Source organism: Lithobates pipiens, unplaced genomic scaffold (assembly GCF_037356315.1).
Source record: "Lithobates pipiens isolate NorthernLeopardFrog02 unplaced genomic scaffold, aLitPip1_a1.2 Scaffold_27, whole genome shotgun sequence".
Lineage (NCBI taxonomy): Eukaryota > Metazoa > Chordata > Amphibia > Anura > Ranidae > Lithobates > Lithobates pipiens.
In genome coordinates this window covers 135143621-135168659 of record NW_027507788.1, presented here as the reverse complement: position 1 = coordinate 135168659, position 25039 = coordinate 135143621, and the positions used below count along the sequence as shown (strand labels likewise).

Genomic DNA, 25039 nt, shown 5'->3' with positions numbered 1-25039 from the left:
TGAATCCCTGTTACCACCTCCAGGGGTTCTTTAGCCAGGGGATACGAGGGGCCGCTCCCTGCATTCCGGGCTCGCCTACTAGGTACGTGACAACAGGGCAGAGCTGGGCAGAATTAGTAGCAGCACTTCACACTAAGATATCGGCACACAGCATAGGACTAAAACTTCAAGGGACAAATGAATTTAAACTGGGATAGTTGGCAAGCATGAGGCAGCTGCTTTGGGCCCCACAACAATGACAGGGCCCAGGGCAGCTGCCCCTTTTGCCCTGCCTTAAAGACGGCCCTGCTTGTAACTGGAATGCACGCCTATGATGGTTGTCATCAGAATACAGATTTCAGAAGCACCCGATGCAACTAAAAAAACTGGGATGAAGCTTTATAAACCTGTTCTTTTTTTTTTTGTGTACAGATGCACTTCTATCCTGGCTCCTAAAGAAGCTTGCTCATATATTGAAATGAATGGCTCCTAAATTCTATATAGATTTTGTCTACTACTCGCCTAAAGTTTTCTGTTAATTTGCTCCAGAAGGAAACATTAAAGTGATATTAAAGCTTAAATTAAAAAGTAGAAATAACTTTCAGTCTTTGCTGCTCCTTACTGTATTCCCTTTTTTATTTCCATGCAACATGAACTCGTCTCCGATCGCTGGCCCTGATATCTGGTGTGTTTCCGGGATCAGACTACAGGTAGGTGTGCGCACGCTGCTTGCGTCAACAAACAGGGAGCCAAAGAGAATGGAAAGCACGAAAGAGGTGCCTCTGGCCTCTACTTCAATGGAAAGTGATTGACAGCAACTCCTGAGGAATATTCTTAAAATTTTAGCAGTGGGGGGGCACAATGGTTGCCACCTAATTTCTTTAAAACCGAACACATAATAATTACACAGGTTCTGTGGCTGATTAAAGTGGTAATTAAACGCACTTGATGCCTTATCTGCATTTAATTAGCCTCAGAACCCGTGTAATTCAAAGGTGTTCGGGTTTAAAGGGCGGAGGTGGCAACTCTAGGGGGCAGGCATGTGCACTCGCACTGGGCAGGATGAGACATGTAGTCCCGATGAATCTGATATTGTGACATTTAAGGGCGCACACTCCATGATTTAGAAATTATGAGAAGTGGTAGAAAGAAGACAGGAGAGGGGGGCAATAATTAATTAGTGTTTTTCTATTATCTAGTAAGGAATTGTTTTATTTAAATGAAGTAAGCAAGTTATTAATAAGGAGTTATAAAAAAGAATGAATTTAGTATTACTTTATTTTAATGCTGGTTGCAAGGAAACATAATAGGTGGTAGAGGCACATTTGCTTCTTGTTGCATTTTTTATTTTGTGACAATTTTTCGTGCATTTTAGTGTGTATTTTCTTAAGCACATGTACACATGTGTGAAAATGCTTTTAGACCCCTTTCACACTGGGGCGCTTTGCAGGCTCTAAAGCGCTAAAAATAGCACCTGCAAAGCGTCCTGAAAGAGCTGCTCCTGTTTCTCCAATGTGAAAGTCCCGAGGGCTTTCACACCGGAGCGGTGCACTGGCAGGACGCTAAAAAAAGTCCTGCTAGCTGCATCTTTGGAGCGGTGTGTATACTGCTCCTTCACCGCTCCTGCCCATTGAAATCAATGGGGCAGCGCGGCTATACCGCCGGCAAAACGCTGCTGCTGCAGCACTTTGCGGGTGGTTTTAACCCTTTTTTGGCTGCTAGTGGGGGTTAAAAGCACCCCGCTATCGGGCAAATACTTCTACAAATACAACGGTAAACTGCCTATAAAAATAGTGGCACTTTACCACCAACGCCGCCCCCGCCCCAGTGTGAAAGGGGCCTTAAAATGCAGAATTTGCTCGTGGAGAATGGGGATAACTGAAAAAAAAAGGTTTTCACTGCTCATGCATTTTGCCTACATTGAAAAATGCAGAAACTAGCAAACCAACAGAGGCGATATGAATGAGCCCAGAGTGGCAATCCTGGGTCCAGAACAGGCACGATGCTGTTAAAGACAGGATTTATTTTCATAATGCAGGCCTGAAATTGATTCGTTCCAGACACAAAAGCAGGAACACACATTATACTGTCCATTTGGCATAGTCAAATTAAATCTGTAGGTGTAAACATACAGTGTTATAGACACATTCTAGCACAGGTATAACTATGCAGGTGCCATCATCGCTGTTGTTTAGTTTAAAAAAAAAAAATCTTTCTTACCCTTTTTTCAAGGTTAAAACATTCTGTCATGTGACCATGCATCTCTTCTTTCTGATAGTGGTGGTGGGGTTACAGGGTACTGTGCACACACACAGGGGTTCATTTACTAAAACTAGAGAGTGAAAAATAGGGTGAAAGGTCAATTAAGCTTTGACAAAAAACCTGGAAGCTGAAGATGGTTTCTATGCAGAGCTGCACCCGATTGTACACACTCTAGTTTTAGCAAATTGACCCCAGTGTACCTGTATTCCATAGGCTGTTCAGACTTGTCTTGAGCAGGGGACATGTTCAAGAGGCAGGCTGTGATTGGTCAGGGGGTGTGGAGGCTGAACAAACCAATTAATACAGACATGCCGTGTGTCTGCACAGTGTCCTGTAGCTCTGAATGGCCAGATAAAGAATTAAAACTGACCACACGAAGGAAGGCCATACATAAATCATCAAGTGTGTGAATGTGGGAATTGGGCAATTTATAAAATACAAATGCTGTATGTGAACACACACGTGCGGAGCCTTGCGGTGACATTGTAGTGCCCAGCGGATCGTGGCAATGTTTTCATGTCTGTCTCTTATGCCTTTATTGTGAGTATCTCATTTTACCAGTAAACTTTGATTTTACAGTGCCTTGACAAAGTATTTATACCCCTTGAATTTTTCCACATTTTCTCATGTTACAACCAAAAACATAAATGTATTTTATTGGGATTTTATGTGATAGACCAACATAAAGTGACACATAATTGTAAAGTGGAAGGAAAATAAGTGATTTTCAACATTTTTTTAAAATAAATATCTGAAAAGTGTGGCTTTTCTATTCAGCCCCCCTGAGTCAATACTTTGTAGATCCACTTTTTGCTACAATTACAGCTGCAAGTCTTTTTGGGGATATCTTCAAAAGCTTTGCATAATAGCTCAGGCTCTGTCAGATTGGATGGAGAGCGTCTGAACAGCAATTTTCAAGTCTTGACACAGATTCTCAGTTGGATTTAGGTCTGGACTTTGATTGGGCCATTCTAACACATGAATATGCTTTGATCTAAACCATTCCATTGTAGCTCTGGCTGTATGTATAGGGTCATTGTCTTGCTGGAAGGTGAACCTCCAACCCAGTCTCAAGTCTTTTGCAGACTCTAACAGGTTTTCTCCTAAGAGTACCCTGCACAGTATTTGGCTTCATCATTCTTCCCATCAACTCTGACCAGCTTCCATGTCCCTGCTGCAGAAAAGCATCCCCACAACATGATGCTGCCACCACCATGTTTCATGATGGGGATGGAGTGTTCGGGGTGATGTGCAGTGTTCGTTTTCTGCCATACATAGCATTTTACCTTCAGGCCAAAAAGTATAATTTTAGTCTCATCTGACCAGAGCCCCTTCTTCCACGTGTTTGCTGTGTCCCCCACATGGCTTCTCGCAAACTGCAAATGGGACTTCTTATGGCTTTCTTCTTGCCACTCTTCCATAAAGGCCAGATTTGTGGAGTGCACCACTAATAGTTATCCTGTGGACAGATTCTCCCACCTGAGCTGTGGATCTCTGCAGCTCCTCCAGAGTTACCATGGGCCTCTTGGCTGCTTCTCTGATTAATGCTCTCCTTGCCCGGCCTGTCAGTTTAGGTGGACGGCCATGTCTTGGAAGGTTTGCAGTTGTGCCATACTCTTTCCATTTTTGGATGATGGATTGTACAGTGAGCTGTTCAAAGCTTGAGATATTTTTTTTATAACCTAACCCTGCTTTAAACTTCTCCACAACTTTATCCCTGACCTGTCTGGTGTGTTCCTTGGCCTTCATGATGCTGTTTGTTCAGTAAGAGTCTCTAACAAACTTCTTAGGGCTCCAAGAACAGCTGTATTTATACTGAGATTAAATTACACACAGGTGGACTCTATTTACTAATTAGGTGACTTCTGAAGGCAATTGGTTCCACTAGATTTTAGTTAAGGGTATCAGAATAAAGGGGGCTGAATACAAATGCATTTCAGATATTTATTTGTAAAAAATGTGAAAACCATTTTATCATTCTCCTTCAACTTCAAAATTATGTGCCACTTTGTGTTGGTCTATCACATAAAATCCCATTTTATGTGATAGATATTTACGTTTTTGGTTGTAACATGACAAAATGTGGAAAATTTCCCATGATGTGTACCTTGTTCCCTCTACATGTGGGTTGATTTAAGGCGGATTTGGAGGCCATTGAGGGCTTTTCTTGGAACGGTACTGGAGAGCTGTAATACATACAGTACTATCCCATACACTATAATTTGGAGGTCCTCTATTTTTGGTAAGAAGCCTCTACACTTTGTGGTGTGGGAGCACTGAGGTGTCACATCATTGAAGTGGATTTTGTTCACCTCACATTGTTGGCGTGTACTATTAAATAACATGGGTCATTTGTATTTAAAGAATCATTCTGATTGTATGTTTATGTATTACTATATATGTTTATGTATTACTATATTTTGAAAGGATTAATCTAATAGTTGGTTCTAAATTTATTGGTCATTTTTTATGTTTTTAAGGAGATAGCACGCCTATTTTTCACTTATAATTCATTGTATTTTATTCAGATGGTTTGAGGGCTACTGCTTCTGAAAAAAAAAAACACTAAATGTGAAATTTTATTTTTGTTCTTTATATCTTTTGCTGGGTGCCAGTCTTCATTGGTTGGCACAGGACGAAGTCTCTCCTGTGCATGCGCAGGAGTCAGACATCCAGTCGCTGAGCTGCACATATGCAGCTCAGTTTGCATAATGGAGGAGACAGTGAGCAGGCAGGTAGGTGTATTTTATTGCAGAAGATACATTGCATGTTTCTGCTGCAATAAAGAGCCTGCCTGCTTCCAGTTTGTGAGTTCTGCTTTAATTTGTTAGTCAAGTCCAACTAAATCTGCTAGTTCATCTAAAGCCGCATACACACGGGCGGACTGTATGGCCTACTTAGTCCGTCATACAATCCGACGGACAGTCCGTCATACTTTCGAATGAACGGACTTGACCACACACGGATGCACAAACAGTCCGTCGAAAGCTTGCGCGATACGTACAGCACGTACGACGGGACTAGAAATAGGAAGTCCAATACACAGCAATGCACCCTTCCACCGTGTAAATCCTTTCTGAGCATGCGCCATTCTTATTCCGTCGAACTAGCCTACTGACGAGCGGATTGTCCGCTGAAACCAAAGTATGACGGACAGAATTTCGAAAAATCCGAAATACTTAGTACGCCAGACTGCACGCTGAAAAAGTCAGCTGAAGCCCACACACGAGCGGACTGTTCGCTGAAATGTGTTTCGACGGACTAAGTAGGCCATACAGTCCTCCCGTGTGTACGCGGCATTACACTACCTTCTTCCAAGATTTGCAATGTGGCTGGCCAAAGTGTCTCTGTTACTCCTCCACCCAGAGTGGGGACACCCAAAAATTGTGTTAGTCACCTTTCACACTAGCGAATCGATATTGTCCCCTCTTCTCTCTTTGGAGCAGCGGTTGTCAACAGACGTGTCCTGCTGACACGCGCCGCCAGCTGATCCGATCCAGTCTGCTAAAAACAGACAGATGGGGATGTTTGCCATCCGTCTGGTGGATCGAATCGGAAAGACAGTTGGATGGAAATGGACATGCAGTCTGTTTTTATCCAACAGTCCCATAGAGAACAACAGGCTGAGCAGGCGGATCTGCTTGATGGATTTCGTTCCGTCTGAAAGGGGCTTTATTGGCCAGATAACCCATGAGAATAAAGGAAGACATTTTTTTTTTTAAAGAAAACAAATGCAGCCACCATTTTAGGACTGATAAGCTGCAATATATAACATTTTTTGTAGAGGTCAATTCTGCTTTAAGAGAAATCAAGTAGTATGTGAACCATTCATGTTCATGGAGATCCATTTGATGACCCCATTGTGTTGTCTGCTGCCCGGTAACCAGATTTAGCCTGCTAAAAATATATATCACATCATTTCCACAAACAGGTTTAGGTAAAAGAAATTTTATTCATGTATAAACATGGAATTGTTTCTGTAGGTTATGAGAACAGATAATATTTAACATGAAAATAAATCAGTAGGTGATATTTTCTCACTTACAGTTGGTATTTTGGTTCCTCGTTGTGCCTAATATGGCAGCTAACAAAGAGCAATGAGCTGCACAGCAAAGTTACATAAATGCCAAATATTTCAATTCCTGTACAGGTGTTGGTATTTTACATACATATCTGCCCCTTTCCATATTGTAACTGCTTCTGGTTGTGGTCCTTTAAAAACAGCAGAAACTTTTTGTTAGAGACAACAGTGACGCTGGACATAGGTGACATTATAGGGGCATATGGTAATGTGTAAAAATAAATCAAAGTATCTTTTTCCAAGTAGTTATATTTAAGAATGTTTTACTTATTTAATGTGGCAAATCACCCAGCATTGGTGGTATGCAAGGTGCAACAACCCTTAGAAACCAGACATCAACATACAGTGATCAATGATGCATTCTGACTGGTGGCCAAGGGACACTCAGCTCTGCCCTATAAGCAACCTCCATTTGGTGATTTCCATTACTCACCAATATTAATAGGGAATTGTAACCAGTGAAATGTATAAGTAAAAGTGAGGAAGTATTGAAGAACAATATGAATGGAAGGAATGATCTGAGACTTAATATGGAAGAATAAATATGAAAAAAATGAACCGTAAAGTAAACCTGTACTTAATAAAGGTGAATGAGGTAAACCAATACCAGCACAGAACTGCATTCACCTGGAGGTACCTGTTTGTACTTTTAGTATCTTCAAGGTCACCAAGACCCTCTATTATGCAAATACTACCCTGCCCCCTCCTCTATTCACCCAACGGTCAATATGTAGGCACCTCTAAGGACCCATTCACACTTTGGCGTTCAGGGCAACACATGTCTGTGAAAATGCATCAAAACGCACATCAAGCTTGCGGTACAATTCATTCTTAATAGCACCCCAAATCCAGGTAGGATTAATGCGTTTTGTTGAGTGTTTTCTGCGTGTCAAAATGTGCATCGCAGAACAGCCTTGGCTGGCAAAAAAAGGGACATGAGCTACTTTGGCGCGTTTGTCGCATGTAGGGCAGCCCATTCAAGTGCTCTGTTTGCCAAAAAACGTGTTAACAAAATGGGACGCATTGCACAAATATGAATGTGGGCTAAGTGTACTAATGTCACTCTACTAATTCAGCCTGGGGGGGTTGGGAAAGACAAAAATGTATTTTAAACCAAAGAGAATCAGCATCAGGGACACATCATATTAAATGTAAGTTATGTGCCTTGTACTGATTTACTGATTTCTATCTCTGTAAATTAGACTAAACTTAGGCTGGCCATACATTATAAAGAAAGACTATTGTGCAGCGCTCTATAGGCTGGATCCAAAGTATAGTGATAGTGTAATGTCCTGTACACACGGTCGAAAATTACAACGGAAAAGGTCCGATCGATTTATATTGTCGGAAAATCCGATCGTGTGTGGGCTCTATCGGACTTTTTCCGTCGGAAACTCCGACAGAAAAAATTTGAGAGCAGGATCTCAAATTTCCCGACAAAAAAATCTGATCTGACCTTTTCTGATCGTTTTTAGAGAATTCCGATCGGACAAAGTGCCACACATGCTCAGATCAAGTTACGAGACCAAAGCTATTGGCTAGTAGCCTCAACGTAGTCCCGTCGGAATGAACGAATGTCATCACGCTCCGAACGATCGGATTTGCCGGCAACTTTGTGCTACCGTGTATATGCAACACCAGTTTAGGACAAAATCTGTCGGAAAAAATCTGACGAATTTTGTTGTCGGAATGTCCGACAGTGTGTACAGGGCATAAGAGTAGGCAGTTCAGACCATATTGGATGAATAGTCAAGGAAAATGTATTTCATCAAAGGTAAATCAGCTTGAAACACAGTTAAAATAGCAGATGTATAAAACGATGGTATAAATAGTGTTAAAATATGTGATAAACCAACATTACCACTGGTGACCTTAGAGCTTGGAGGGCTTAACATCAACCAGAGGACTCACTGGTGTAGCATGGGGGCCACCAGTAACCATGCTGGGGGACATGGAAATCCAATCCAGGGGGAGGGGTCCCAAAGGCTGCTGACTGGTGGTGGCTTGTGGTGGAAGTGCGGCTACGTCCACAGTAGGTGGTGCCGTGGGTGGCGGGTGTACAAAAAGCTGATCATACCAGAGCTGGAGAGGGTGTGATAGAGCTCTTGGCCAGGGTAAGCTGGTGGGATAAACCAAAAGATAACCCAGGGAGTCGAAGGAGCCAAGCAGAGCCGAGGAGGTTTGGCGTGCCTAGGTGACGTCAGCACCGAGCTGGAGACAGAGGAGGAAGGGGAAGTCTGTGGTCAACCGTGGAACGCAGGATTGTTCTGTTGCCATGAGGTCTAAGGTCACCAGTGGTTTATCACATATTTTACACACTATTTATACCATCGTTTATGCATCTGATATTTTAACCTTGTTTCAACCTGATTTGCCTAAGATGAAATACATTTTCCTTGATTATTCATCCAATATGTTCTGAACTGCCTACTCTTACAATATCCCTATCCTTTGGATCCAGCCTACAGAGCGCTGCACAATAGCCTTTCTTTGTTCATTCCAAATTGTTCCAGTGTTTGCCAGCTGCACTGGGCTTGATCCACCACTAACTATGGATTGCCATACACGTTTCTGTATGACCCCCAGTTTTTGTAGTGCTTCAGGACTCTTGTGTATGGCCATAGATTATACAATTTTCTTGTTCAATTTCCTTTAGATTTACCTATAACTATGTAGTACAAGAGCCTACCTGATTGCATTCAATTTGAAAGTGTTTAGGTATGAACTCATATTATGTAATTTTGATAAATCTAAAGGAAAATAGTATAATGTATGGCCAGCCTTACGCTTGGTTCTAAAGCCTAAACATTTTTTACCTTAATGCATTCCCTGCATTAAGATAAAAAAAATGTTTATGTAGCATATGTTTATATATATATATATATATATATATATATAGTCTTCACTCAATCCAGCTCTGTGCCTGTCTATAGCGCCCCCCCCCCCCTTCCTGGTCTCAAAGGCTTCACTGAGGCAGTGGGAGCCATTGGCTCCTACCGTTGTACCGTTGTTAGTCAAATCCTGTGATACGGTAGAGGGGGGCTAGGCCAATCCACGCTGTGGCTAAGGATCAAACCCACAGGGGTGCCTTCACAGTAAGCGGCTTGCTATGGGGGCACACTACGAAGAGGAGGAGCACCAACATGGGACCAGAGAAGAGGAGGATCGGACTACTCTGTGCAATTCAATTGCACAGAGCAGGTAAGTATGTCATGTTTGTTATTTTTTTAAATAAAATGTAAGACTTTGAAAATGTAAGTAAAGTGGAGAAGTGTAAGAACATAAAGCAGGCATTTTACTGTTGTCTATGTTCCCATTGAGAATACTTCCTCTCATTTCCTATCCTAGTGACACCCTGACACACAGAAATGAGTGAGGATCTACCCTATAGAGACACAGACTGAAATAAAAACTTGACAGAAGTTCTAACCTTTCCACACTCTTATCTAAAAAAAATACAAGCAGTTCAGGATGAATAAGGTTGTAATGCTTTGCCTTGTATGAGCTGTTTTTTTTAAATGTTTTTGAATATAATGTTCTTTCGTTTGTAGCCATCTTTTGCTATGTTACCAGTTTACTTAAAGTGTTACTAAACCCAGGACCCTGTATTCACAATATCTGGTCTCCCACAGTACATAGAACATGGAAATGCAATTCTTTTAATAAATATAAACTGCTAAATACATTTCCTCATCAGCAGTAAATAGCAGTCTTGTGACTTCTCTCAGTGTCTGGTTAAAGCTTGTAGGAAGAGTTGTCATTCTACTTTGACTGTCCTATGAGGCTGCAGGACCTCCTACCCTCTAAACAGTGCTGAGTGGTCCTGTGTCCTGTGCCAATCTCTAGCAATACACACCAAACTGAGCATGTGCAGAGTGCCCCCAAGGCTATGTTCTTTCAGCAAATGGATTGGGGACAGTAAGATTTAACTTTTTGGGTTTAGTAACACTTTAAAAGGCACATTCATTCTTGTTAACACAGGATACAGAATAAAACTGCTTGTACTGAGAATATAAGAGCCAAGTCATTGCTCACAAAGGAAATGAATAATTTAGCCTTAACATATCCAATTGTGGCAAAGTATTCAGGAATATAAGAAAGAAAAACAAAATATTTAATAAACATTAAAAAAGGGACTTTAAAAAGCAATTACCATGTCATCTCAAAGTGGAAAATACTTTAAAAAAGCAACTCCACCCAAATCTTTCAGTTTTATTAGGGTAGGATTATATCCCATATTGGGTCTTTTATGTGAAAGCACACCCTCCTCTTCCCCTATCTGGACATGGCCTTTTCAATTGTGCTACCTCTGTTACTGGTTTGATTTATCTTCATTTATATCTCTAGAGAATTCACTAGGACCATGATATATTAGTTCCGTGCCCTGTCCATGCAAATAAACCCTTTACAGAAATATAACATTTTGGATGGAGCTGCTCTTTAGGCAGAAAGGAGAGAGAGGAAAGAATGTAACATGCTGTCCATGAAAACAAAATGACAATAAGTTATATTTCTCAATATATATACACATATATTTATATATTTATAGATATATAAAATTTACAAATAGAATAACCATTTTATAATAGCTTACAACGTGGACTGCTTGGGCGGTAGGAAAAATAAACACATTTTCCAGCAGCCCCACTCTGCACATTTAATAACCAAAGGCAAACAAGTCTTTTATATCAAGCGTCAATACCTAGTGACGTATTGTCCTTCGCAGACAAGTAAATTGGATGCTGAGATTGAATAGGTAAAAGGAACACACAGGCTGTTGGTTAGACAGATGCTAAGCCTGCCCGGCCTCTGGAACTTGCCATGAAATTCATACCAACAGTCTACTGTGCAAATTCAAAATGAAAAGGCACTAAATTTAGACAGCACTGAGAGGTGACACTTTTGTCCTGCACGGTCCGGGTAATGCAGTATGCCTGTCTCCGGTTTTGTGCTCATTCCCAACATGGTAAAGTTAAATGACTCCTGATGGCAGCTGTTGGTGACTTTTTCATCCTCTAAGGCATTGGGTTTGTGGCGTGACTCCAGGAATGTGTGATGCAGGCTGTAAGGCCCTACTGTAAACAGCTTAAAGAAAAACAACATTAACTCCATCAGCTTCTCCTTACCACAGTAAACCAAGGGGCAGAATATCCTCTGCCCTCTCTAATTCTACGTCCTTCCACTCCTGCTCAACAGGGTGCAGACACAAGCTGTATCAATCCGGATCCAGCGCCAGCCCACCATCTTGTCCAACACAGTTAGTGCCCGTACATATGACTGTTTTGGTTTACACTCTGATATCCATTGTCTTTTGTCCACCCCTCGGCAACCATTGGTTGTGCTACCTTGAGGGTTGCATTTGGTCTCAAAAAAGTATTGCTTTAAGGGTCCTGTGAGCGTCTGAATTTCAGACAAGATGGTAACACTCTTCCCCCGAATATCTATTGCCTGTCGTTTATCAGTAACCCAGACATTTATGCTATCGCACACTGACTGTTCTCCCCTTCTCGAAAGGCTAATGGAATCGGAGCCCTGTGCCCGTTTCACCCGAGAAGTCCTATTTGCTGGCTCTGACTGTGCAATGTTCTCTTCCGCCAAGAACAAAAGGGGAGGTCCAGAGGGCTCCTGAGTGGACAGAGCCACTCTTGAGGAATAAAGGTTCCATTCTTTACCCGTCATTTCAGGATATGTAGGTTCCAAGTCTGGGAAGATCCCTTCATGGAGTCCATCAGTGAAGTTATAGGGTTCCTGCAATTGGTCTGACGTGAAGGAGGAATTGTTGGGGCCATAATCCCGATCAGTGTTCTGGTTTTGGAAAGGGGCAGCTTTGATGGCACAAAGGTATGAGATCACCATGACATAAAGGCGGAGGAGCATTACTTAATCCACCTCAAACAACTGTGAAGAGACAAGAAAAAGACAGTCAAAATGCATGTCTAAAGACAAGCTCCTTTTTCGTATAGTCAGTATATTGAAAATGGACATTTCAGTTATTAGTGGACTAAATCACTCACTGCTTGCATATACCTTTGGTGAGGCTATGTAAGCCCTACATTTTTACTTTAGTCTCTAACAAGCATAGGAAACTAGTGGGTGTAGCCGCTTTCATTCCAAAGTAATATATTGAATTTGGATGAAGATACCCTTCTAATGCGAAAAGAACTACATTCAGGCATACAAACAAAAATGAAAGCACCTGAAACCTCAAATAAAACATCCTACTATCTATTTCAGTTCTCATGTCACACAATTTTACCATAACTAGGTCAAAATCCATATTGTCCATTGTCCATAATACATATATATCCTTATCAGCCAACATTTTGAAATTGAAAAAAAGGAAAAAGAATATGATGGAAACATTGTGTTTTATACAAATGTAATTATGAATACACAGACCAAGAGAAGTGGCATTGTCTATACTGCTTGCAGTTACATCTTAGAATACATAATTATTCCTTCATCAAAGAAGCATAAGGTTCTGTTAAAGTGGACTATTGCTGGATGGAAGGCAGTAAAGAACCTATACTTACCTTAAAGTGAATTCCTGGCACCTGGCCACCCAATACAGCCTACAGACAACCCTTGAACATATGTGTATGGTGGCCTTCTACAATGAAGCACTCCACGCCAATGACCAGGCCCAAGAGCTACAATGTGGGTGCAGGGAGGTCCTGAGCTGGCCATACCTTATACAAAGTTCCTATTCAATTCTTCTTTAGATTTTCCAAAACCTTATAATATAAGGTCAAACCTAAACACTTTCAATTTATATTCAATCAGACAAGCCCTCACACTACATAGTTGGAAGGAAATTTAATAGGGCAATTGTATAATGTATGGCCAGCCTTATGTTAGTTTCAATGTGGTAGCAGGGGAGTACAATGTAAGGTAAAAACACCCCTGTTACTAGGGCTGATGGACTAAAAAAAAAGTCCTTTAAGGGCAAGGAACTATATATATATATGGGTTAAAGTTAGCCTGCAATGAGAGAAATATGGTCTGCCATTCTAACTTCTTTAAAGCCCATTTTCAACTTCAGATGAAATCTTTGGAAATGCAGCCTGAAGGTTTTTCCTTTTAAGCAGCTCTGGCAGCAATATTTACCTGCAAACAAAAGCTGTCCACTGCAGTATCTCTTCTTTGCCACGAGATGTTCTCAGTCTTCAAAGTAAAATGACTCTTGGTATCACTCAAACTGGAAAGATTGAGTGCAGGCCATCATAGCCCCATGGCTCCTGCCCCTTGAGCCCGGCTTCCTACACTCAGTGTATTGATGCAGAGAATGGCGCTAATATCCCATTTTAGTGTCATAAACATCTACCTGAAAACAGCTTTCTGAGTTGGTCATCAGAACAGTAGCAAAACTTGCCCAGCATTAGCCTGTTATCAGTCCTTACAAAAAAAGTTTTATCATCTGTAGAACATTGGTTATAGAAAAAGTAGATTTATAATATATGTGCATTTTAAATTAAGTGATCTGTGTTACATCTTCCTAAATGCCAACAGACATGTGGGAAAATCTTGCATCTGCAAATGTGCTGCTTTAGGGTAATAGTACATTGTGAACTGTACTAATTAACCAGCTTTAGAAACACATATTGACCACATACCCTCAGCTCACATCTGTTCATCTGCTTTCAGATGGTTTGCAGAGCAGACAATACAATTATAAATAGTAAGGATTAAAGGCTTCATTTGAGGGGGAACACAAATGGAATTTAATTATTATTTAACACTTTTAATGGATATCGGTTTCAGTAACTTTGTAATAAAAAAAGAATTATATAAGGAAATTAGCTGGAATTCTTATTTCTGATGACATTTGCTGGAGACCTCCTGGACTGCTAGAGTAGAAATTACAGGCAATTATTGGTTGGATGCCCTAATCAGTGACTAGCTGATTATGCCACATGTAATTCCAGTAAATCTCCAGCAGATGTCTTCAGTGCAACCAAGTAGCTATTAAGTTGTTTCACCGTCACTTCTGCAAAATACTTTAAATTAGTTTGGTACCATAATAACAATGTAGATAGAAAACATCTTAAAGTGGACCTTCACTGTGAGAAAGTACTGTATTTTTATCCCTTTGCAATTTAGAAAATGTATTTTTTTTCATCCATCACTAAGATTCTAGTCCAGCTTACCCCATGCCTCCATTCATGACTAGGTGGGAATGATGTCCCCCTGTTCCTGAAGACTCCTGGGATATTCTGGTCACATATGAAGGGTGAACCTTGCTGCATTTCATCTGAGTGATGCAGGAAAGAAAAAGGGCAGCCCAAGACCCAGTGTGGGGCAACAGATCAAAGCAGGGCAACCCTTCTGGGCAAGTATGTTTATTTAGGACACCCCAGCAAGAGGTGCATGGGCAATATTAAAAAAAAAAAGCCATGAATTTAATTAGCCACAAAGGATTTTTGATCCAATATCATTAAAGCAGCATTCTCCAATCAGAAGCTGGCACAGTTCAGTAGACAATTCAATTAACCAATAATGCTTCAAATTATAGGAGGGGGAGAAGGTTTAAGAACAGCCACACAGTCACCCTATCATTAATTATGAACTGTAGTCTTTATAAAAACATGTTTGTACTAAAGACATATAAAGGATACCACTATAGACCTTTGGAAAAAAGTAAATCAATTGGCTTCAGTACTTTTGGAATCACTGACAAGATACAAGTTTATAGTTTAAAGGGTATGTCAAGCCAATGGTTGTCTTAAAGCAGAAATAAACCCATCAATTTAACAGTTTCAAAAAAGTCACATTGGTTGTGGTCTCAAACCATCCAATGACTGGTGTCATAACTGATCACATGTGCAGCATCATGACAGTTGAAGATCAAACAGAGGCCATGATGGCAACTTCCTTGGCTGAAAACTATAGGCAGGTTTAGTTTGCCATAACAACTATATCCTCTTTCAAAGTCATCACGTAAAATGACGGTAGACGGTCCGGCAGTGATTGGTTCTAAAGCTTTAAGGTTTTTCACCTTAATGCATTTTATGTCCCACATCCAACAAGGAATCAAATGGGGTTAGAGGGCAAATGGAGAGAGCCCATTGTGAGCAACTCACCCACCCAGCAATCCACTTGATGGTGTGTTGGTGTACGGAATTAAATAATATGGTCTAGATATAATAAGCCCACAGCCCTGTGAGTGAGCTACCTATAAGGTGGCCTGGACAGTGCATTAGTGGGTGAGTTGCTCACAATGGGCTCTCTCCATCTGCCCTCTCCCTTCATTTGATTCCTTGTGGGATTTGTGTCCCTGCTACCTTTATTTGGGACTCCCCCTGAGATGTGCTGCAGCTGTTTTATGCTTTGCAAATTTGGTTTACCTATCTATGTATGCACCACCTGATATCCCCTGAGGAAGACTAACACTAATATCGAAATGCATGGGGAAATTTGGTGGGAATTCAACTATCAGTTGATGTATAGTGTATGCTATTATTACTCCCTTCTGGGAGAAAAAATTGAGGATTGAGACCAGAACATTTTATATATAGATTGATTTAAATCTTTTTTGTACAATAAACGTTTTATTTCTTTTAAATGCTGTTTGCAACAAAGTCCCATTGGAGATGCTTCTTTTTTCTATATAATCTACAAGCCTATTTTCAAGTCACTCGAATTGCCCAACTTGCCTACACTACTGCTAAAGGCTCTACACCCCTTTGTGTTTCTATTGAGGCACTCTCCTGTTATTTCTTTGCAATAGAATCATTAATGTGGCTCTCAAGCCATCTATGCCATCCTATACTATGTCCCACTTTATCACACTCATTAGCTGTCTGGGGCAGAGTACGTCATCGCAAATCTTTATCATCCCTGCACACACCATTAGCCCCTATCTTCTGCAGTTTCCACCTGGGCTAGTACCTAGATTGTTTCAATTGTGGCTTAACAAGGGGTTATTAAGAATTGGTGATTACCTTAATGGGGACCAATTATATTCCTTACAACACTTTAAAGACACGATGTAGATGCCTCCTAGCGAAAAATATTCTGATATAATCAAATTGCATCCTTTGTCAGATCTAAAATTAAACATATTAGTTGGGTCTCTTACACTTACGCAGGGTTACCAGCTGCCAGTAAATTTACTGACAGTTTGTAAAAATCTTTTTTTTTTTTTTTTACAACTGACAGTAAATATTAGGGGCTGATAGTTTCATGCTGTGTTGACTTTGTGTAAATCAAGCAAATTACTTTGTTATAGGTATTGTCAGTGTTTCCATATCATGTTTATACTATTAAAATATTTACTGTGTTAGTTTTCAATAGGAGTTCTCTAACTTCTCAGGTTGGCAGTACAAAATGTGCCCCACCAGTAAATTTTCCATGTTTTGCCAGTAAAAAATGCAGCGGGAGGTTGGCAACCCTGCACTTATGGCTTTTGGACTATCTTGCCAAACAAGGGGCCTTCTGTAGGGACGTTTATGTGCGGTGTATGCCTCCCTCACTGAGCCGAATTCAAAGCTTTCTTACATGAACCAATAGGAAAACTTTGCTGTTGCTTTTTCCAACACTATTGGGGGTACTTGAGGACTGGAGTTGAGAAACATTGCTCTAGCACAGTCTTTCTCAACCTTTTCACCCCAGAAGAAACCTTATAAAGATTTCAGGTCTCATGGAACCTTTACTAAAACCAATTAATGGTTATAAAATGTTTACATTACAGACAGCTAAAAAGAACATTGGTGTCATGCAGCTGGTTTTATCAAGTGGTGTTGGCCCTGGAACAATGGTATGTAAATTAGCCACTGGTCAAGGAACCCCTAAAAACCCACAGAGGAACTCTAGGGTCCCACACTACCCTAGTTGAGAATGGCTGCTCTAGGAGAAACCACCTGAGTTTGTATCCTCATTGTGCTAGGAGTTAAAATTAGATTATCGCCCATAGCCAAAGGAACAGCCGGGACTGTGGTGTGCAGTGGACTAATACAATGGAAAGGTTAGATGTCAGTTCTAATTCAGGCTGTGCATTGCAGGAGAAAATACCTGAAATTTAGACATCTGAAGCTGACATTAGCACAATCTTCTCACTTATCTGGAGACAGCTATTACATCATTGTGTGCACCTGTGTACTGCTAAATGGCTTTCTCGGAAGCAGTAAATTGTGACATTTTCAAAAGTAACAATCATCAAATAGGACAGAAATTTTGTCCTTTTAGCATGTTCACTTTCACATTCTTTGTGAAGTTGGGCTTTCAGGCACAAGAAAGTGAGACCTGGAGGAGAGAATGGACAGAGGGGCGGCATGACAAGGGAGGAACAGGGTCAGGGAACAGTCAGCTAGGTCAGTGTGTTTGATGGGGATGTAGCCCTTATCTGGAGGCAGAGGTAGAAGGGGCAGGGTTAAGATGAGTGGATCTTTGTGGTGAGGTAAATCTCTCATATTCCAAGGAGTCAGGAGAAGTTTCAGCTTCAGTCCCCCCCCTGCAAGAAAAGTGGCATGATGAGCGACTAGCGACTTGGAGGCCTGGTTAGATCAAATCGGGACCCCACAGTGACTGCAGCAGCATGCTGGGGGAGATCTGCCTGGATGCTGGAGGGGATCGCACGGGGGGAAGTCCGCTTTACTCCCTTACCCGCTGCCGCCTCAAGGAACCTGAGCCGTCGGCTCTCTCTGTGGCTTCAGTGTAGAGAGGAGCTCGACCAGCAAATAGATTAGCTACAAGCTGCGGGAGGGTTCGGGCACCCTCTGCTGGTCCTCCAGCATCGCTGCAGCCTGGTAATGTCAGTGGAAGGCCGGAGACTTGAGCTGGGGGATCCTCCCCCTTAAATTTACAGCATTTCCCTGCTGCAGCTAGTGGTTACTTCTTCACCTCCCTCAGCAGGGCTGATATCTATGGGGGGGGGGGGACACAGTGGCGCCTAATTCGCAGTGCCGCAGAGAGGAAGCCATTGGGACTGAAGCAGTCACGTCCTCCATTTCCCGGTGTTACATCTGCATCGCAGACGGAGAGATGACTGGGGGGTCAGAACCCCCTCAAAGCAAAGGAGACCATGGAGGATAGGATGCGGTTGGCGGATGTGGAAAAGTCAGAGATTACGTGTGGTTTGAAGGCCTGCTGCGGGTCCATCTTAAGCAGGATGTCAGCGACAAAATCTGTAAGGACGAGTATGTTGAAATATTCTCCCTCTTGCCTTTGAGCAAAAACTTAATATAGAGAAGGGTAAGGCAGACGAAAGCAAGAAAGAGGAAGGGGCGAATCACCGCTGGTGGCTTATCCCCCGCACTTTTCTAATTGGCTTCAGGCTTCTGCCATCTTGGCCAGCGTCATTGGCCAAAAGGCACCGGAAAATAGTATTTTGCTATCTTGACGCCATTGGAGAAGTGTATAGAGTTTACGGGGATACTGTTTTGCTGCGTTATGATGAGCAGTTCTGCCAGCAGAAGGCCTTGCGGCCTGGCTTGTGCTGGGATCATAAGGACATTGGGCTTTGGATGAAGCTCATGGCTCAGGTGAGGGCTTCAGGGCAGCCCTTTCTCAGGCTTAAAAAGGGAGTTTGTTGGCAGTTCAGCAAGGGGTCATGCCATCTTGGCGTGGCCTGTCATTTTTGCCATGAGTGCTCTGGTTGCAGGGGCTCATCGTTATGCCAAATGTTTTAAGAGAGGGAAGTCCCAACCGGGTGAGTCTGCTTCAAAAAGAGAGCGCATCGGTAAGCCTTCCTGCATTGGTGCCATATCTAGTTAGATGCCCACAGAGGGAGGTGGAATATTTTCTGGTTGATGGTTTTGCTCATGGCTTTCGCATCCATGTTCTGTGTTGGTGGCCCAATCTTCACGGCCTTGGTATTTGAAATCCATGCAGCATTTTCTACAGTTTGTTTCTGACAAATTGGCAAAAGAGGTGGAACTTGGGAAGAATGGCTAGACCATTCGACCTTCCTCCCAGTCATCTTTGCATGTATCTCTGTTGGGGGTGGTCCCCAAAAGGAACCCAACATAATTTCCTGTGCATCTTTTGAGGTTTTTAGCACCTTCATTGAATGGGTGGGACGGGAAGAGACGCAGGTAAGATCGGTGATACACCGATTCTCGACAATTCCCTTTGCATTGGCCCCCCCAGATTCCTTGGTTTGTTCTGTTTTGTTAAACAATTTGGAATCTTTTGCGAGATGGTTTGGGATTCCTCTGGCGCGAAATCAAGGAGGGTCCTGCCACAGTCATATAATTCTGGGGTATTGTCATTGACAGGCGAATGGTGGAATGTCGCTTTCCGATTGACAAAGTGGAAGATCTGCATCGGATGATTGACGAGGTCAAGACAGCGAAGAAGGTTAGGCTTGAACAATTGCAGTCCTTATTGGGTATGCTTAATTTTGCCTGCTGCATTATGCCTATGGCTTTTAGTTTCGGGGTTGTCAAATTTGTTTTCATTGTGACAACATGGAGGTGGTGGAAGTTTATGTCCAGCCTGTCTGACTTTGTTGCCACCAGTGGTGCTCTTACTGTGCCACGTTGTCTTGCAGTATTTAAGTTTGTATTGTTTTTGTGCAAGCTGTTCATGTCCCAGGTGTTCTGCATTCCATTGCAAATTCATTGTTTCGTTTCCAGTGGAAACAGCAGGGGGGGGGTCCTTGTCATGAACAGCTTTGGAGACTGGCGTTGGAGTAGCAGGGGAGCTGTTGCGTCCATCTGTCGGGGAGAGCACGTGGGCTGCATATTCAACAGTTTGGGGTGGTCCGCTTTGGTAAGTTCGGTTGGTGGTTGTTTTTCCACTTCAGATCTATTGTCTTTGCTATTGTATTTTATTGGGATGGAATTTGCCAGGGACACATCATTTTCTAAACTGAACAGAGGCTTGGCCACTTTAGCTTTCCTCTTCCGGATGCATGGCTTGAGTGATGTTACCAAAGACTTTATGGTGAGTCAGGCCATGAAGGGTTTTCAGCATGGTAGGGTGACACTAGATACCAGGCGCCTGGTCTTGTTTGATTTGGATCAGGAATTAGTGGAGAAGTTGCACTGGCCTTTTTTGGGGGCATTCCAGATTGGGGAACTGGTTAGCAGGAACAGGTGTGGTGTGGGTGGGCTGTGAGCCTCAGATATGACAGTGGCTGACGACTGCGTCCGGATTTCTGAGGCGAGGGGGTCAACACTTGGTGCCTTTTTGATGCACAACGATGGATGGATTGTCCTTGTCACAATTTCAGTTTTTGGCTGAACATGACGAGAATTAGGTTGGACAGGGAGGTAGGCAAGTTTGTGGCTAAGCTCGGGGGCTTAGTGATTCACCACCGGGAGCTGGAGGATTAGTCTGTCCACTATTGGAGGGACGATTGTGTTCACCTGAATGTGGTAGGGACATATATTTGGTCTTTGGGCCTACCGGAGGGTGTGCTGAGGGTGCTGCAGGTGTGGAGGGATTCGCTTGAATGAGGTGTCACTCAAGCTCATGTGGTGGGTCAAGGCATCTTTGGGGGGTCAGTAATTACATGGTTACAAAGTGCGGGGCCCATCTAAGGTTAGGCACTTACACTTGGTTAGCAGTGGTTCTCCCAAGAGTGAGGTCTCCTGGGGGAGGGGAATATGGAATTATGTGTGATATTGGAACGTCTTTGAGACAGTTGGGGCGCGGCTGAGGACATGGATGATTCCAGTTAAAATTGTGCCTTAACCACTTTCAGACCGGACCATTTTGCTGGTAAATGACCAGAGGTCTTTTTACACTTTGGCACTGCGCTGCTTTAACTGGTAATTGCGCGGTCATGCAATGTTGTACCCAAACAAAATTTGCGTCCTTTTCTTCCCACAAATAGAGCTTTCTTTTGATGGTATTTGATTGCCTCTGCGATTTTTATTTTTTGCGATATAAACGTAAAAAGACCGCAAATTTTGAAAAAAAATGATATTTTCTACTTTTTGTTATTAGAAAAATCCAATAAACTCAATTTTAGTCATACATTTAGGCCAAAATGTATTCAGCCACATGTCTTTGGTAAAAAAAAAGTCAATAATTGTATATTTATTGGTTTGCGCAAAAGTTGTCACATCTACAAACTAAGGTACGTTTTCTGCAATTTACGCAGCTTTTAGTTTACGACTGCCTCTCATTTCTTGAGGTGCTAAAATGGCAGGGCAGTACAAAACCCCCCCAAATGACCCCATTTTGGAAAGTAGACCCCCTAAGGAAATTGATAAGAGGCATGTTGAGCCCATTGAATATTTTATTTTTTTGCCTCAAGCGATTGAATAATGACAAAAAAAAAAATTTTTTTTTTTTTTTACACAAAGTTGTCACTAAATGATATATTGCTCACACATGCTATGGGCGTATGTGAAATAACACCCCAAAATAAATTCTGCTGCTTCTCCTGAGTACGGGGATACCACATATGTGGGACTTTTTGGGAGCCTAGCCGCGTACGGGGCCCCGAAAACCAAGCACCGCCTTCAGGCTTTCTAAGGGCGTAAATTTTTGAGTTCACTTCTCACTACCTATTACAGTTTTGAAGGCCATAAAATGCCAAGATGGCACAAAACCCCCACAAATGACCCCATTTTAGAAAGTAGACACCCCAAGCTATTTGCTGAGAGGCATGTTGAGTTCATGGAATATTTTATATTTTGCCACAAGTTGCGGGAAAATTACAAACTTTTTTTTTTTTTTTTCACAAAGTTGTCACTAAATGATATATTGCTCACACATGCCATGGGCATATGTGAAATGACACCCCAAAATAAATTCTGCTGCTTCTCCTGAGTACGGGGATACCACATATGTGGGACTTTTTGGGAGCCTAGCCGCGTACGGGGCCCCGAAAACCAAGCACCGCCTTCAGGCTTTCTAAGGGCGTACATTTTTGAGTTCACTTCTCACTACCTATTACAGTTTTGAAGGCCATAAAATGCCAAGATGGCACAAAACCCCCACAAATGACCCCATTTTAGAAAGTAGACACCCCAAGCTATTTGCTGAGAGGCATTTTGAGTCCATGGAATATTTTATATTTTGCCACAAGTTGCGGGAAAATTACAAACTTTTTTTTTTTTTTTTTTTTTTTTTTTTCACAAAGTTGTCACTAAATGATATATTGCTCACGCATGCCATGGGCATATGTGAAATGACACCCCAAAATAAATTCTGCTGCTTCTCCTGAGTACGGGGATACCACATATGTGGGACTTTTTGGGAGCCTAGCCGCGTACGGGGCCCCGAAAACCAAGCACCGCCTTCAGGCTTTCTAAGGGCGTTACAGTTTTGAAGGCCATAAAATGCCAAGATGGCACAAACCCCCCCCAAATGACCCCATTTTGGAAAGTAGACACCCCTAAATTTAGGGGTACACTAGTGAGACTAGGTAATAAATGGCGGGTGCCCTGAAACTATAAAAAAATAACTAACCAACCAGCGTCACCTGTAACAGTTATATGGTGATCACTGGTGAAAGGGTTAACTAGGGGGCAATCAGGGGGCTTTATGCGGTAGTATATGGGGGTCCCTGGCGCTATAAAAAGCTGCGGCGAACCTAAATACCTACCTGCCTAACTAGCGTCACCTGTGACACTAATACAGCGATCAGAAAAACGATCGCTTATTAGGCTGGGTTCACACTGGAGCGATGCGGGAACGCCACGAATGCGCGGCGGGTTCCCGCATCGCATGCCTCCCGGCGGCAGTTCACACTGCCCTATGCGAACTGCTGGGAGTGTCAGTGAAATGTTACTGACACCCCCAGATCAGTTCGCATATCGCAGTGCGATCTGCAAACTCGGATCGCATGGTGTGAACACCCATGCGATCCGATTCTGCTGCGGGCCAAAAAAAGGGTCCCGTGCGAATTTGCGGCGGGTGCGGCGGGTGTGGCGGGTGCGGCGAATGGCTGAACTCGAATCGCACAGAGATCGGATGTGATTTGCACTGCAGTGCGGTGCGAATCACATCCGTTCTCATAAACCGCTGCAATGTGAACCCAGCCTTAGTGACACTGGCGACGGGGGGTGATCACGGGGTTAAACCTTTATTGGGGGGGTTAGGGGGGTACCTTAGAACTAAAGGGGGCTAACCCTAACTGCCCTAACAGTTATTAGTCACAAATGACACCCGCCGGGTGATCAGGGGGTTAAACCTTTATTAGGTAATAAATGGCGGGTGCCCTGAAACTATAAAAAATAACTAACCAACCAGCGTCACCTGTAACAGTTATATGGTGATCACTGGTGAAAGGGTTAACTAGGGGGCAATCAGGGGGCTTTATGCGGTAGTATATGGGGGTCCCCGGCGCTATAAAAAGCTGCGGCGAACCTAAATACCTACCTGCCTAACTAGCGTCACCTGTGACACTAATACGGCGATCAGAAAAATGATCGCTTATTAGGCTGGGTTCACACTGGAGCGATGCGGAAACGCCGCAAATCCGCGGCGGGTTCCCGCATCGCATGCCTCCCGGCGGCAGTTCACACTGCCCTATGCGAACTGCTGGGAGTGTCAGTGAAATGTTACTGACACCCCCAGATCAGTTCGCATATCGCAGTGCGATCTGCAAACTCGGATCGCATGGTGTGAACACCCATGCGATCCGATTCTGCTGCGAGCCAAAAAAAGGGTCCCGTGCGAATTTGCGGTGGGTGCGGCGGGTGTGGCGGGTGCGGCGGGTGCGGCGAATGGCTGAACTCGAATCGCACAGAGATCGGATGTGATTTGCACTGCAGTGCGGTGCGAATCACATTCGTTCTCATAAACCGCTGCAATGTGAACCCAGCCTTAGTGACACTGGCGACGGGGGGTGATCACGGGGTTAAACCTTTATTGGGGGGGTTAGGGGGGTACATTAGAACTAAAGGGGGCTAACTCTAACTGCCCTAACAGTTATTACAGTCACAAATGACACCAATGCAAAAAAAAAAAAAAAAAAAAAAAAAATGACATTGGTGTCACTGTGACTGGGGGGCAGGGGTAATTGGGGGGGTGATCGGGGGGTAAAGGGGGGGTGTGAGTGTGCCTGGCATGTTCTACTGTGTGTGTAGAGTGTTGGTGCAACTCACCGATCCGCTCTCCTCCGTGTCGGAACGAAAAATACCGACACGGAGGAGAGAATACATCACTTCCTCTCCTGTGTTTACATTACAGGAGAGGAAGTGATGTCACGGGGGATTCCTATTCGTCGGGAGCGATCGCGAGGGGGTGGCCATGAACGAATGGCCGTCCCCTCGTCCGGGATCGCTCCCGCACGAATACCGACCGCCGCAGGCACCGGGCGGGGGCCCGATCGGGCCCCCGACCCGCGGGAGGCAAGGGACGTACATGTACGCCAATATGCCTGCCCGTGCCATGCTATCGACGTACATCGTCGTGCGGCGGTCGGCAACTGGTTAAGGACACTAAAGACCTCTTGTTGTTAGGCATTACATTGTTGAATTTGCACTTATTGGTATGTTTTAATGTTATGATATTTTATTCTTTGCCTAATAAAACTGGCTGCTGTGGCTGTATAAAACCCATGTCACTCAGTCCGTGTCTTTATTCTAAATTTGTAAGGACCCAGGTTGACGAATCCTTTAGTCAAGGATCTTCCCTTGCAGCTCTCCTCTTCCTGAAATAGATTGCTTTCTTACACAACAATTAAGTCAAATCCATACTTGACTGGAGCTGCTGGGTCTCGACCTGCTGTTCTGCTTACTAGTAGGACTCTGTAAGCCTGTTAATCCCAAAACACAGATAGGGACAGCCTAACAAGTGGGAATTGAGGCTTGTCTA

The 25039-nt window shown here is 43.1% G+C and overlaps 1 protein-coding gene across 3 annotated transcripts in view; it reads right to left on the bottom strand.

Annotated features, from left to right (window-relative positions):
* Nucleotides 1-6173: 6173 nt before the first annotated feature.
* NTF4 (neurotrophin 4) overlaps nt 6174-25039 on the bottom strand; it is a 199664-nt gene continuing 180798 nt past the window's right edge. For all 3 annotated transcript variants that reach the window (XM_077457501.1, XM_077457503.1, XM_077457502.1), the window contains exon 2: nt 6174-12220. In XM_077457501.1, the coding sequence (XP_077313627.1) occupies nt 11492-12199 (708 nt within the window). In that variant the 5' untranslated portion in view covers nt 12200-12220 and the 3' untranslated portion in view covers nt 6174-11491. The remainder of the gene's footprint in view (nt 12221-25039) is intronic.